Source organism: Carlito syrichta, unplaced genomic scaffold (assembly GCF_000164805.1).
Source record: "Carlito syrichta isolate Samal-C Ts95f unplaced genomic scaffold, Tarsius_syrichta-2.0.1 Scaffold302367, whole genome shotgun sequence".
Taxonomy (NCBI): Eukaryota; Metazoa; Chordata; class Mammalia; order Primates; family Tarsiidae; genus Carlito; species Carlito syrichta.
Genome location: NW_007246463.1, coordinates 2,020,074 through 2,035,159, shown reverse-complemented (window position 1 = coordinate 2,035,159; position 15,086 = coordinate 2,020,074). Strand labels below are relative to the sequence as shown.

The 15,086-nt window shown below is 36.9% G+C and overlaps 1 protein-coding gene across 1 annotated transcript in view; it reads left to right on the top strand.

The window, feature by feature from the left end:
- Positions 1–14,847, top strand: part of ADGRL2 (adhesion G protein-coupled receptor L2) — an 82,621-nt gene extending 67,774 nt beyond the window's left edge. Inside the window, exons 14-18 of the mRNA XM_021711563.1 lie at positions 2,645–2,736; positions 4,569–4,737; positions 7,461–7,589; positions 8,144–8,240; positions 13,419–14,847. Coding sequence (XP_021567238.1) covers positions 2,645–2,736; positions 4,569–4,737; positions 7,461–7,589; positions 8,144–8,240; positions 13,419–14,176 — 1,245 coding nt within the window. The 3' untranslated portion in view covers positions 14,177–14,847. The remainder of the gene's footprint in view (positions 1–2,644; positions 2,737–4,568; positions 4,738–7,460; positions 7,590–8,143; positions 8,241–13,418) is intronic.
- The last annotated feature ends 239 nt before the right edge of the window (positions 14,848–15,086 follow it).

Below are 15,086 nucleotides of genomic sequence, written 5' to 3'. Positions count from 1 at the left end.
GTGCTGGGATGACAGATGAGACACTGAGCCTGGCCAAATATTTGGTTTTTAACATTTTCTCCCCCCCCCCAGGCAGTTTTTAACATTTTTCTACTCATTTTCTTTTCCCAGCATACTTTATATGTTGACATTTTCCACATTCACTTTCTTTACTTTTTTATAATTTTATACGCTGTAGTGGATAATTAATAACTTTTTTCTTTCTGAAGTGTACTGGTACTGCTAATATTTTGTTCCTGAGTGGATGAAGGATAATTAATTTGCTTAGGACATAATGAACACCGAATTGTGGCCCTTATATGTGTCAGGAACTTGTTAAGAAAAGGAGAGGAAAAAATAACCTTAAGATCAGCAGTTTACAATAAAAAAAAAAAAAATTCTTATCAGGACATCCAAAAAGAAGGGTAGAAAGATTTAAAGGATTTTACTTTTTTTTTTTTTTTTTTTTTTTGAGTTGGAGTCTCACTCTGTCACCCAGACCAGAGTGCAGTGGCTGCTCCCGGCCACCGCAGCCTCTCGACCTGCCGGGCTCCGGCAATCCTTCCACCTCAGCCTTCCGAGTAACCGGAATTACAGGCATGCGCTACCACGTCCGGCTGATTTTTTGATTTATTGTAGAGATGAGGTCTCGCTGCCCAGACGGGTCTCGAACCCGCGGGCTCAGGCAATCCATTCACCTCAGCCTCCCAAAGCGCGGATTACAGGCTGAGCCACTGAGCCCGGCTGGATTTTACTTTTTATCTGTAAAGCCAGCCATCTTACCTGAGAGTTGTAGTCAGCTTATTGTTTGTTATTTGGGTTTTAGTTTGTTTGTTTTTAGGATATTTATACAGTACTTATTTATAACCATTCTTGAATTTTACTAGTTAAGGCTACGGTTACATAAAATAAAAAGTTATAACACAGTGGACTTCACCTTTAAAAAAAAAATAGAGATATACTTTACCATGATTTTTTTTAAAACCCATTGAAATATTTGCTGTACTACCAGAAAGATCTCCCTAATCCTTGTGTGAAGCACATTTATGTGGAGTGAAATGTATCATGTTGTAACATCCCTGAAAATTCAAGCATTTATTTACATCGTACCCAACTAGAATAATCTTCAGAAAATAAAGCCAGATAATATTTCCACAATTTTCTTTACTTTCTCTCTAAACATGTATTTTAAGAAATTAATTTTGTAAACAAAGAGCTGTTTTTGTCTGTAGGTAATTAACATTGAAGGATAGAATGCTCTCTGCCAACCTAGCAAATTATACCTATTAACCTCATTTTATCCCGTAAGAGAGAAGTCTACACCTGAGAGAAATCACAAGGCACAGTAGACACAATGACTGATAGACTGCCTGCATTAAAGCTTTTCTTAACTCGTCTCCTAAACTCCTCGTTAGGAAGGACTTGGCCACTCTCCTGTATTGCCTTATGTCACTTTTCCTAATTATCAAATCAGAAGTCGTGATGGACAAGTGAAATAATCTTATCATGGGATCATGTTGTGACTCAGTAAAAATGAGTTATGCTGATTATCTGCCACTAGGGAATGACATTCATCCTTACGCACGATGGGTGAAATGGGTTCTCTTCTGAATATACTATTTCTGGCATTCTCTCAAGTTGTATAAAGCTCACAAGATAATCTTTTTTTTTTTTTTGTCCCTTTAAAAGTGATCTAAAAATAAAATGCCTCCCCCCCCCCAAAAAAAAAAAAATCCGGGAACAATCTAGCTTAGTTCTATTTTTGGAACATAAAGATGGAACCGCCTCCCTTCCCACCAACATTCTGCCAGGTGTCTGGAGAAGCAAATGCAAACCTGTCAAAACATAACTCCTCTCCCCTGAGTGCACTCATGTTGACCTCTTGGAATCCCCTTTACCTTCCTTCTATGTCAGAGTCTGTCTTCCCTAGTTTGTTTTTGTTTACACCTAAATTCTTGGCACAGCCTAATGTTTAGGACTCAAACAGCCTCTTGTCAGAATTTACCTACTTCCATATAATATGGAGACATGGAAAAAAAGAACTGATGGCTTTTAACAGTTAAAAAACATACACATATCTGTGTGTGTGTGTGTGTGTGTGTGTGTGTGTGTGTGTGTGTATTTTTTTCAAGCTTTATCTTACTTTATATAACAGATGAACATTTTTCACATTATTTTATTTGATCCTCACAATTACCTTATAAATAGATTGTACAAATCTTATTATCCTCATTTATTCAGTCAAAATCAAGAGCTAGGCTCTCAATCAAGTCTTAAAGTTCCAAGCCCAGTAATTTGTCTGTTGTTGGTTACACGATGTAAATACCCCTTCTGAGGAATTCACTTCAGTGTTTCCATCAGATGGCTTTTAGGCCCTGGAGTACATCTAGCTAAAGAAACTAATTTAGGTTTTCTAATTTATTTAATCATTACCACATGATACCGACTTAATGAGGTTGCAATTTCATGTCAAATGATCTATTAAAGAATGGATCATACATAACTGGAGTTTTTTTTTTAAATATAAACTCAACGTGATCATTGCATACATAAACTAAAATTGAATCAGTGTCTATTGTATACACATGCCAACAATACATTTGCAAAAACTGAATCATTTTAACTCTTTGTTCATAGTGGTCTAATTTTTTATTTGTTGTAACAGCTAAATATTATCTTCTTGGTGATCACACTGTGCAAAATGGTGAAACACTCAAACACTTTGAAACCAGATTCTAGCAGGTTGGAAAACATTAAGTAAGTATTTTGTATTTCAATTTTAATACTTGACAAACTAAGTAAAAGATATTCTCCACAGGGAACACAGGGATTTCTACCTTCCATTAACTGTAGCAATTATTCAGATTGAAGTTTTACTGATCAAGGTTGAATCTCACTGAAACCATGTCACAGACATTGGTCAATAATTAGATAATAATTTCTGTCTTGCTCTAGAGCCAAGAAATTGTTTCATTGGCTTCGTGGAAATTTTGTATCACCGTAGCAATTTCATGTAAATTTAAAATGCAATTGAAGATGATTTCCCTATTTGCATGGCTGATATGATTATATTAAGTTTGTTTTGTTAAATGACTTTTTGCTTTAAGGATTCTGAGCAGTTTCTACTCCTAATCCTGTTTTCCTAAGAGAATTTACTCTATTACTATTGTTAACTTGAAGATTATCTGTTGTTTTCATGCTAATTAAACACATGTTTACTTTATCTCGGTGTCGAATAAAAGCTTCAGTTTTCCAACAGTGGGGAAAAATGCTATCTAATTAACCAAAAATGATAGCTGTTGATTCATTAAATCACCTTATGGAAGAATGTTCAGAGTTCTTTTATAGAAGTATGAGCCTTTTAATTTAGAATTTGGAGCGGTAGTATTGGTTATATTGGGATTGTGAAAAAATAATATTTTTAATGTAAAAAATGGCAGATCTATAGGAAGGGCAAATTTTCTTAAAAATTAGATGCTTTGGCTAGGTTAGTGCCAGCTTCATTGCATGTTGCATGGTAAGAGAGAGAGCTAATCTTCAGCATCTCTCTCTTTTCTTCCTTTTCCTCTTTCTGTCTTCTCATCTACACCAGTAATTACCGTGTTTGTGATGGCTACTATAATACGGACTTACCTGGGTAAGGTAGACCCCTACATTAACAAACTTATGGCATGATTTATATTCTTTACAAATCCGTCGATGTCATGAATTGCCCTTAATTTTTATAATGATTTTGGAATATCTAATTTGCTGTCGTACTTTTAAACTATAATATGCCTTTATTTCTTTAATTGCTTGCCTCTGCATTTTGACTGATTTATAAAATATATAAATGCTTTCTTATTACTTTCTATTTTAATTCTGTCTAATAATTTTGTTTCTCTTTTCTGCTTATAATGCTTTCTAGCTATGAAGATAATAAGCCATTTATCAAGTAAGATCATTAGTTAGACATGGAATGCACTGACCTTAAATCCTTCTCATTCCGTCCTATTTTCTACAATTTTTTTCTCCTTAAGCTATTCATGATGAACTCTCTCCAAAATTATTTTATTTTGAAGTTGTTCTCATGTTTTTGTCCCATTTCAGCTAGGTTTCTTCATGCTTTAGTTCAAAAACCTTAGGTTCACCTAAGACTAGTTTATTAGAACCTGAAGTTTAGGTGTTAAGTGATTATCTGCCATTTAACCTTTCTGTATGTGTCACATTATTCAGTGTCATTTGAGTGCACCACAGGAGTAAAAATACAGGAGTAAACTAATTCACTCCTTAATTTCTTTGACCAAAAATGTACATAAAAGACAAAGTCTTAGGGGATATTTGATACCTTGTATTTTAATATAGTTTTGCTACCTTGTCTATTCTGGAGTAAGAGAAGGTCATACCTGCTGTTGCTGTTTTCACTGGAGGCTGCAGTACTAAATGCTATTGTTCTTTCTTAATCAATGAAAGGTTAAAGCCAAAATGCTGTTGAATTTGAATGTGAACATAGAGAAAGTCAACTGCTACTACTGATATGTTAATTTTTAAGCGTGATCTCTGTTCTTTCCTCATGGAACCTGTTAAAAAAATTCACTTTATTTTTTCAGGTCTTGGGTGCTTGGCGCTTTCGCTCTTCTGTGTCTACTTGGCCTGACCTGGTCATTTGGGTTGCTTTTTGTAAATGAGGAGACTATTGTGATGGCATATCTCTTCACCATCTTTAATGCTTTCCAGGGAGTGTTCATTTTCATCTTCCACTGTGCTCTCCAGAAGAAAGTAAGTAACTGAAAACATCTAGGGCCCAGTTCACTCATTCTCTGATTTGAAAATAATAGATGTAATAAAGAAGATCTTAAGTTACCACTGGCATATTATTAAATAGCATTGAATTTTTAATAATAGATAAATTTTAATACCTGTCTTGAAATTTAGGCTTCACATACAGGATATGTCCATACCAGTCATTTTTTCCATCTCAGTTTATGAACGTTGCAAACTAGATACTTGTTTTACGGTTTCTTCTATGCTAATGAGGTTTATAAAATGCTATGTATAAAGGGTATACAAGGTAAAAGAGAAAGTTAAATAAGCTCATTATTTGCTCACTAAGGGAAATACAGCGATCCAAAATGAAACCGAGTAGGATAAATGTTGTTAATTCTTAAAACACCAGACACAGAAAAAAATAAATATTAACGTTGCCTTTTGAGTAATTTTGAAAGATCTAAAGACCAGTAATTTAGTACCTCACATCTTACTATTTTGTCTTGATTTTGTATTAAGTAGAGTCAGCAAAAATGACTGAAAACTTGCAGATGAAAAACTTTAATCTGTAGCAAGAAGATGTAAATCTAACAAAATCGCTTGGCTGCCATTTAAGTTTACAATTTCCTTGTCTTTCACCTGGTGTCAACCTTTCCCTGCCTCCCTATCTAATGTACTCTTTTTATTCTGTTATTGCTAGTTGGTCACTAAATTGAACAGAGAAATAGAATTGTAAAAGTGAAAACTATTATGTTTTCAGTCCTGACAAGATGATAGTGTTGTTACTTCCATCAGTTCTGAATAAGCTATAATTTTGAGATAATGACAGTGGAATGTGCAATACTGACAGATAATGTACATTCACAGCAATATAGGCATTAGGCAAAACCAACATGGAGGGTATTATTTGGATAAAATACCATTCTGATTGCCATTGTCTTGGTCATACAGCATTTTATAGCCGTCCACAGCCATTAAGTGTGTAGACATTTTCCGTGAGGTATGATGTGTTATTTTAATAACATTGAACTTTAACTTTCTAAACATTGTATGGGGATAACCTTAGTAATTACTTTGGCTTTTATCTATTTCCTACATCAGCAAGCATTTTGCATGCAAGCATATCATCATATATTTGCGATGTCTGTGTTGTTTTGCCAGACACCTTTGACATAAAACATACACATAACAGAAAAAGGGTGAGGTAGCCATTAGTTTCTCATAGTTGTGTGTATTAACTGAACAAGGAGGTTTTACTCTGCTTTTTAAATTAACAAGCATATTTTACAGCTATCATGTAGCACTTCTTTTGAGCATGTTCTACTTAGACACCAATACTTCTGATAGGGTGTTGTACAGATGGATTGTTTAAGAATATGTAGATATTTATATGTTCTTATTTATAGATATTAAATAAATAAATATTTATTTATGTATGGATATTAAATAAATATTTATTTATTTATATAAAATAGTTAAGTTAAAATCATGGTTCTTACTGCTGGAATGAGCGTGTTTAGGCCAAGAAAATGCTTTGAAAACTCAACCACATTGTGACTTATTCTAATAGGTATAATTAAATAAAGCTAAAAAAATGAAAGCACAAGTGTGCTTCAATGTAAAAGGTCACCTAATGACTAATTTTTTTATTTTGCGAGAAATAAGTGTCAAAGTCATAGTCTGTGCAGAGTTACTGTTCACAGACTTGCCATGGGGGGAAGCCTTTGAGTGTTTTCGTAACCTACTTAAAAAAAAAATTTCCTATGTGACTTCTCCTCGTCTCTCCTGTAATGTCAGAGTCTGGCTGTAATCCACAATAAAGCATGTGTATATGCCATTATATCTGCAACAATCTCCCCACCCCTCCCATTTTTATACCAGTGCTCTAGGGAGGGCCTGTTATTTGGCAGTTGTTTGGACTTTACTTTTTAAAGATTAGTCGAAACTTTTTTTTAGCTCTAACAACTTTTCTATCTAGTCATATATCCAAGCTTCGGGGGAAAAAGGGAAATTACATGGGTAACTCATTAATGTGAATGGAAATTGCATAAATAGTTCCCTTGTGTGCTAATGAAGTGAATAGACATCTTAGACTCTCTACACTAAAAGTTAAAGCTAAGCACATCAGAAAATGAAGAAAGCATTCCATCCTAATTAGTGGCAAATGTATCAAAGTACGGTTTTTCTTTATTCTTGTGCCAAAGTAGTCTTGTCATTATAAAGAGGTTACCCGCAAAACTATGCAATCCAGTAAAAGCAGTTTCTGTATTGACCTACCTAAGAAGACATGAGGAACATGAAAAAAACGTTTAAATGACTAAATTACAGAGTAGTTCAATGTAATTAATCAAGAAAAACACTAAATTTTTGGCCCTGTTTTCTTAGCTTAGGAAGCAAAATCGGGGTTACTAAGTATATAGATAGAAGACAGTTTTAAATATATTGTTTTTTATTAATTAATAACTAACATTGGCATAATAACAGGGAAGAAAGTATTTCCATATGTTACATCACAATTTCAAGGATTCCACAAGCCAGTCTGCTGGACAGAGATTTTTCTGGTTACGATTTCAGGGACTTTAATTGAACTTGATTTTGTAAGTTCAATTTATTTTTTTTCACAGATAAGTCTTAGTGGAGCTTTAATTCTTCTCGGTTGTCTTCACTGTTCGTTTAATTAGAGCGAAGCAAGTGGGTTCATATTAATCCCCTGGTCTCGTGATTATTCATCGCAGGTACGAAAAGAATATGGCAAGTGCTTCCGACACTCTTACTGCTGTGGCGGCCTCCCCACCGAGAGCCCCCACAGCTCCGTGAAGGCATCCAGCACCAGGACCAGCGCTCGGTATTCCTCTGGCACACAGGTAACAAAGAGTGTGACAGCATCTTTAATTAACCTTATTTATAGAAAGCCTACTGAGACATGTTCTGTTCAGATGCACTAATTGTCTCCTCATTATAATGATCTAGATAGCAAATACTTGCTTTTTTAGTATTTTGGTTTTGATTTCTTCTTAAAGACTTCCTCAAGGTGTTTCTTGGGATGCAAATATCCTTTTTTGTGGAGTGTTGTTTTGGAAGGACATCATAATCATTTCAGATCCTAAGGCCATGTAGCACGGTGCTCATAGGGCACTGAATGAACATTTGTTGAATAATCAGTCATCTCCACTTGGTTTAAAAAGGCAATAAAATAACACATGAAGAGTGGAAGGTTAAATACTACATAGTTACTTAGTAGAGGAGCAGCAGGGCACTGTAGACTTTGACAACTTTAGATCAGGAACAACACGCATTCTTTAAAAGGCCAACAGGTAATCCCACACAGATTGTTCAGGGTACATCATTGTGTGTCTTTCATAAGGTAAGCTTGGGGAAACTAACAAAACGTGTTTGTCTTGCTATTTTGTATTAATAGAGTCGTATAAGAAGGATGTGGAATGACACTGTGAGAAAGCAATCTGAATCTTCCTTTATCTCAGGTGACATCAATAGCACTTCAACACTAAATCAAGGTCAGTTCTTAGGAGAAGTTTAGTCTATTATCATTTATCAAAGTACATATAAATTCCTTTTATTCAGTAATGCAAAAAATATAATTTTAAACTCTATATTAACAGGGTAAGGCTGGAAAAGGTAATATTTAAAATAGACTTAACCACAAATTAAAATATTTTCCTAGTGAGTACAAATTTATCCTTTCCAAGACATCTATGAAAGTTTTCTTTATAAAACATTAATATAACTAGAAGGACTACTGTTCACATAAAACAGTGCCCGTCAAAATTCTTATTTGTAAATTTATTTTCTCTCAGAAAGTAAATTCTGAAAACCTTTGTAATAATCTTCACAAACAAAATTAATACACATAAAAGTTTATAATTTTTTCAATATCATTTATGTGTCTAGAGTGACAATTTTTTTTATTTTGTTTTATTTTTGTAGAGACAAAGTCTCACTATGTTGGCCAGGCTTGTTCTTGAACTTCTGGGCTCAAGCAATCCTCCCTCCTTGGCCTCCCACAGTGCTGGGATTTACAGGCTTGAGCCACCCCACCCAGCCAGCGACTTTAAATTTGTCATATAAATCATATAATTATTACTTAAAATATGATGGGAAATGAAATAATTTAGCGAAGAGTGCGTGCACACACACATATTCCTCAGTAATCTTATAGTACTGTATATTTCCTTCCACAGAAAGGTGATTTTTCCAGGTATTTTCCATTTTAATGTAGTGGTTTGTAATATAAGTTGGAGTTTGTCACAGTGAAATAGAAGGACTTTTTCAAGTGTGGACATTGTTCTGATACGATTCTGGTTTAAAATGAACAAAAGGAGTATGTGTGGTCTCAAAACCAATCTGAATTTTAAAATAATTTTATTCCAGTTACATTAGCCATGCAAAACATGTGACTGATAAGTATTGAAAAGTTTGTAATTTGTCAGTTAGGATGAGTGAAATGTGTGTTTAGTCTATTGCTTAGGTATTTTATCTAATCCTGTTGACTTTCAAAAAGCAAATGAATTATTCAGTGATTCATTTTTGAAACCTGGCAAATAAGATTACAGAATGAACGTTCTTGTTCTATAGAATTTGTGAATGGTCTGATAATTCATCATACTCAAACTTTTTTTTTCTCGGCATGTGTGCTTTTGCATTTACTAAAGAGAAGCTTTTTGCAATGTGTCATACTTTTTACCCGTTTGTGTAAGTTGTTTTTCCTCCTGCTTGTATCCAAGTTGGTATTAACACAGATGTTTTCATGAGGGATAATCCCACACCTGTAAATTTTGAAAGTTTGAGATTCCCTCTTCTGGGCCCCAGTGGTTAAGTTTTAATATTAAGCAGTGACATCTTGAAACATCATGTTGATCTCTATGCATTTAATTGCCGTTTGTGTTTAACAGTGCTTCTGTATAAATTAGTAAATGTCATGCTCAGCAGGTGTTTGCTTGAGGGATTTAGAAAGCACCTGTGAATTGCTGAAATTTAACTTCCCTCTCCCCTTTCTCTTTCAAATTAGAAGTTCAAATACAGTCCGAGCATTTCCATCGATTGTCTGTTGCCAACTTGTGCACTACCCTTGATGAATGTAAAAAAATACTTGACTTCGACTGTAACACTAAAATAAGAGAACTGATGTGTTTCTTTTCTGTTTTGTTTGTTTTGTGTTTTTTGCTTTAGGAATGACTGGCAATTACCTACTAACAAACCCTCTTCTTCGACCCCACGGCACTAACAACCCCTATAACACATTGCTCGCTGAAACAGTTGTATGTAATGCCCCTTCAGCTCCTGTATTTAACTCACCAGGTGTGCTTTACTTACGAATACAACTCCTTTACTTTGCTGCGAAACAGACCTCTGGTCTTTGCCCTATTTCTCAAATACACAAGTTGCCATGTATTTATTATTATATCCTTAATTTCTCCATTTAAAAAAATGACGGTATTGCCTATGCCAGGCTTCTAAAACTGCACTATATTATAGTAAAAGCTCAGTCATGATAGTATTTACAATAATATCCATGTTTTTAACACAGGTGGCATAAACCTTAATATATTATTACAGGACTGACATCACATGGTCTGAGAGCCCATCTTCAAGATTTATATCATTTAGAGGTATCCTATCTATATAATCTACTGTTCAGTTAATTCTAAAGCTTGCAGACAAAATTTGCTTCTGGAATGAATTAGCTAATGAAGATAATTTGGATTCCTAGGTTGTAGAAAACCATATCCAGCATTGTCAGTGTAACCAAACTATAGTATAGTGCAGCTTTATGGTAGTTTTTCTTTTTTAATCAAGATAATTTTGAGAATGACGTTAATATTAGTCAGTTTATACCTATAGTTTTTAATTGGGGGAGGGGGAGAGATGGTCACTAACCCATCTTTTATTACTATGTCTTTTAATAGCTTTTAAAAAAATTATATATATAAAAAATATATTTACTTATATTGACAGACTTTTCAAGATTTTGGTAAAAGTAATCCTCTAACTACTGCTAGAATATAATCTTTATCTGTGATTAATATTTGCCACTAAATGAAACACAGAACTTTGTTTCCATTTTTTTCTTAAAGTTCTTTTTTACCGTAACTGCAGCTCTTCTTTTCATTCTCTTGTCTTCTTACTTTCCTTATGCTTTCCTCTAGCAACCTACAGAGAGACAAGTATGGGAGTCAAACTTAACTTTGCCTATCAAATGTAAATTTTTTCAGCATGATTTTTAACGGGCACAATTAAAACATAACTAGCAGTCATGAAATAGACTCAGCGGGCAAGTGGTTCACAATTTGCAACTAAAATGTTACCAAATTCCAGCAGCACGTCCATCTGTGCTGCCTCTGTCCGTCAGAGAGGTCTGTAGCAAACGCGACCATTCTGAAGTACATGCAATGCTGAAACAATTTGCTCCATGAAGCCTAAAGTACTGTCCACCAAAATGCTTAATGATTGACTTATCACCTCTGCATTCCCACAGTAAATCTTGCCTCAGGCTGTGGAAAGTCTTCAAGCGAATTTACCTGAACTTTGGCAGAAAAAGATGCCTCTTCAAAACCAAAGATGTCTTAAATCTGCAGTATATCATAGAAAAGACCTTTGGGGGTTATATATATATGTTTTTATATTTATTAAGCAATGATAAAAAGAAAAGAATATGTTTGAAAAGAGTGGCCCTTTACCGTGGTAGCACATGATCCATGTGTCACCTATAACTTAAAGCACCAAATGTTTTCTATTGGTAGAGCTTAGCAGTAAAGATTGTGGCACGTCTGTAAACTTCCGAAGCTAGAGAGTTGTGTCAACCAAGCTAAAGGAAACCTTACAAATAATTATCACAGCTTCATTTTGTTACACATGGGGCATGATATAAATTTGGTTGTCAGTTTGTCATATGTGGGAGTTGGGAACAAAGTTTTTAAAACTATGACACACTAACAAATATAATCGTCCCCCACTTTCTCATTTTTTTGCTAGTGATAATTTATCCATCAATTATCAGCTATTTATTGGTCATAAAGTTTGTGTCAGACAATATAGAGATTTTTGCTTTCTGAAAGAAATTGAGTTTTCTAGGATATCTGCAGCTTTAAGAGTGGAGTGAATGCTTAAAAGAGAAATATTCTATTTTTTTTCCCAAGAATTAAATTTTTTCCTAAACTCCTCCAAGCCTTGCATACAATGCAGCAGCCTCACAGTGGTCAGTTTCATTTCAATAACATCATTTCATTCTTTTTTTTTTTTTTTTTTTTTACAGACCTATCTGTAGACAAGTGACTTTTTTTTTCTCTAGGATTTTGAGAATGAATAACCTAACTTTCCATGATGCAGACCCTTTAATTTTCTCTTAAGACTTTTCTTTTTTCATTTGCTTGAGAAGCACTGTGATGTCTTAGTTTACATGTTTATGTGTCTTAGAAAAACAACGGATTCAAATAGAGCATGTTCCCATGTTTTTTTCCTCTTAAACCTTTTCATATCTTCAGCAGACTTATCCAGTCTTTCATTCCTTTAGAAATAAAACTATATTAGCCAAGGCTGACACCCTTCTCCCATTCCATAGTTAATACTTATTCTTGATTTAATTTCTGTGACCCATACTTAAGAATGATCTCTCACATTTCTGCGTTTGACCTCCATGGCCGTGGTGTCTGTGGGCCAATCTCGTCCAGTAGACTCTGCTGGCTCATCCGTGCTGTCACTGTGACTGGTGCAGACTGCAGGGCTGCAGGCGAACTTTGACCATGAGAAGCCTGGGGCCATTGCCATTAGAGAGACTCTAAGTACCAAAACAAAATCAAAACCGTAGGAAATATGGAATGAAAAATCAAAAGGCTGCCATTGCTGGTGATCTAATTTGTTGAACCCTTGCTCTGACTAAGTTGCTGAGAAGCTTAGAAATTCTTCATCATGCTACAATAAATCATTTTACTTTCTTTTATATATCAGCTACTCTTAGGCCAGATAGCCTGAGCAGACAGACATGATGTGAGTTGTCCAAAGTGAGTCATTCCACCTGCTGTCTATCGTGGTGTTGGATGGTGCTTGTGGGCCCCTGGCCCCGTCAGTGTGAGAGTTGGCTGTCTTTGTTTAACACGAATTCTTTGTATCTGTCCATTTTTTTTCATTCTTTTTTTTTTTTAACTTCATCTCCAGAAAAAGGAAATGCTAGAATGTTGTTTAAAAAGTTGCTTGCCAGTTATGTGGGTTTATGTTGTACATTTGCCTTTCAGTTTCGTATTGTGACTTACTCCTTTTTAATTTAGTGTTGTTTAGGACAAATTCTGTTAATTTTATTTTGGCAAACCATAGTCTCGTACCTTAAAACGTAAACGTCACTAACGAATTGCTTTGCATTAACTATGCAAGGGCATGGAGTGAAGTCTTAAGTGTCAGAGATTTGACAAGTCCTGCCTCCCGAAATTGATCAAGCATGATTCCGTACACCCTGTTCCTTCCCTGGAAAACAGCATTATTTTTTTTAACGCTTCTTCCTGTCACCTAAGGGGTCGCAACTGTTTACAGTGCGGAATGCGGGAAAGCCTGGCGCCTTCCCAGCGTTAGCTTTGCAAACACAACTTTGTCCTGAACGACATTAAAACGTCTTGTGCTTCAAAAGCAGTCGAGGTTCCCCCGGGCAGCGCGGAGGCAGTAACGGCGCTCCCCCTTTCCCGTTTCAGGACATTCACTGAGCAGTGCCAGGGATACAAGTGCCATGGATACTCTACCGCTAAATGGTAATTTCAACAACAGCTACTCGCTGCGCAAGGGGGACTACGACGACGGCCTGCAGGTCGTGGACTGCGGCCTCGGGCTGGACGACGCCGCCTTCGAGAAGATGATCATCTCGGAGCTGGTGCACAGCAACCTCCGGGGCGGCGGCGGCAAGACTCACCACCTCGAGCTCAGCCTCCCCGTCCAGCCGGCGGTGGGAGGCAGCAGCAGCGAGGACGATGCCATCGTGGCGGACGCGTCCTCCTTCGTGCACGGCGACCACCCCGGGCTGGAGCTGCACCACCAAGAGCTCGAGGCGCCGCTCATTCCCCAGCGGACTCACTCCCTTCTGTACCAGCCCCAGAAGAAAGTGCAGCCCGAGGGGACGGACAGCTATGTCTCCCAGCTGACCGCCGAGGCCGAGGACGCCCTGCCGTCCCCCAACAGAGACTCGCTGTACACGAGCATGCCCAACCTCAGAGACTCTCCCTACCAGGAGAGCAGCCCCGACCTGGAAGAAGACCTCTCGCCTTCCAGGCGGAGCGAGAACGAGGACGTCTACTACAAAAGCATGCCCAACCTCGGGGCTGGCCATCAGCTCCAGATGTGCTACCAGATCAGCCGAGGCAACAGCGACGGCTACATCATCCCCATCAACAAAGAAGGGTGTATCCCGGAGGGAGACGTCAGGGAGGGACAGATGCAGCTGGTCACTAGTCTCTAATAGACGGCCCGGTCATCCCAAGGGCCCCGGGCGGCTGCCCGGGCAGGGAGGACTCCCTCCGCCCGAGGCCGCGCCCTGGGAGCCGGCCAAAGAGACGGGCCCTGCTGACCTGTGGCTCTCCCGTGTAAAAAAGAGGACTGAACCTCGCCGTTCTGTGAATTTTTATAAAACCTGCAGAAACTTTGTATATACACAGAGTATACTAAAATGAATTATTTGTTACAAAAGAAAAGAGATGCCAACCAGGTATTTTAAGATTCTGCTGCTGTTTAGAGAAATTGCGGAGCAGGCGAAACTTTCCAGCCCTTTGGCGGCAGCAGTCTGTGAAGTAGATCTGTAAATATGGGCTGCACCATGTTTTGTAGGCCTACATTGTATTATATACAAGACGTAGGCTTTAAAATCCTGTGGGACAACTTTACTGTACCGTACTGTTCCTGACGAGACTTGGAAAAGCAGGAGAGAGATTCTGCGTTCGTTTGCAGTTCCCTGCAAACCTTTTACGTTAAGGCAAAGATCGAAAACCTGTCTAACCACTAGCAATCAAGCCACAGGCCTTACTTCCTATGTTCCTCAATGTACAATGAACTCTTCTCCAGAGAAAATGGCTAAAGAAATTCTATTTTGTTCTATTGCTAGGGTAAAATAAATACATTTGTGTCCAACTGAAATACGATTGTCATTAAAATAATTTTAAAGAGTTTGAAGAAAATATTGTGAAAAGCTCTTGGTTGCACATATGTTACGAAATGTTTTTTCTTACACTCTGTCATGGTAAGTTCTACCCATCTTCACTTCTTTTCCACTGTATGCAGCGTTCTGCTTTGACGAGTTAGTCTTTATTCTTACATTTAAATTTCTTATTGCCAAAAGAACGTGTTTTATGGGGAGAAAACTCTTTGAAGCCAGT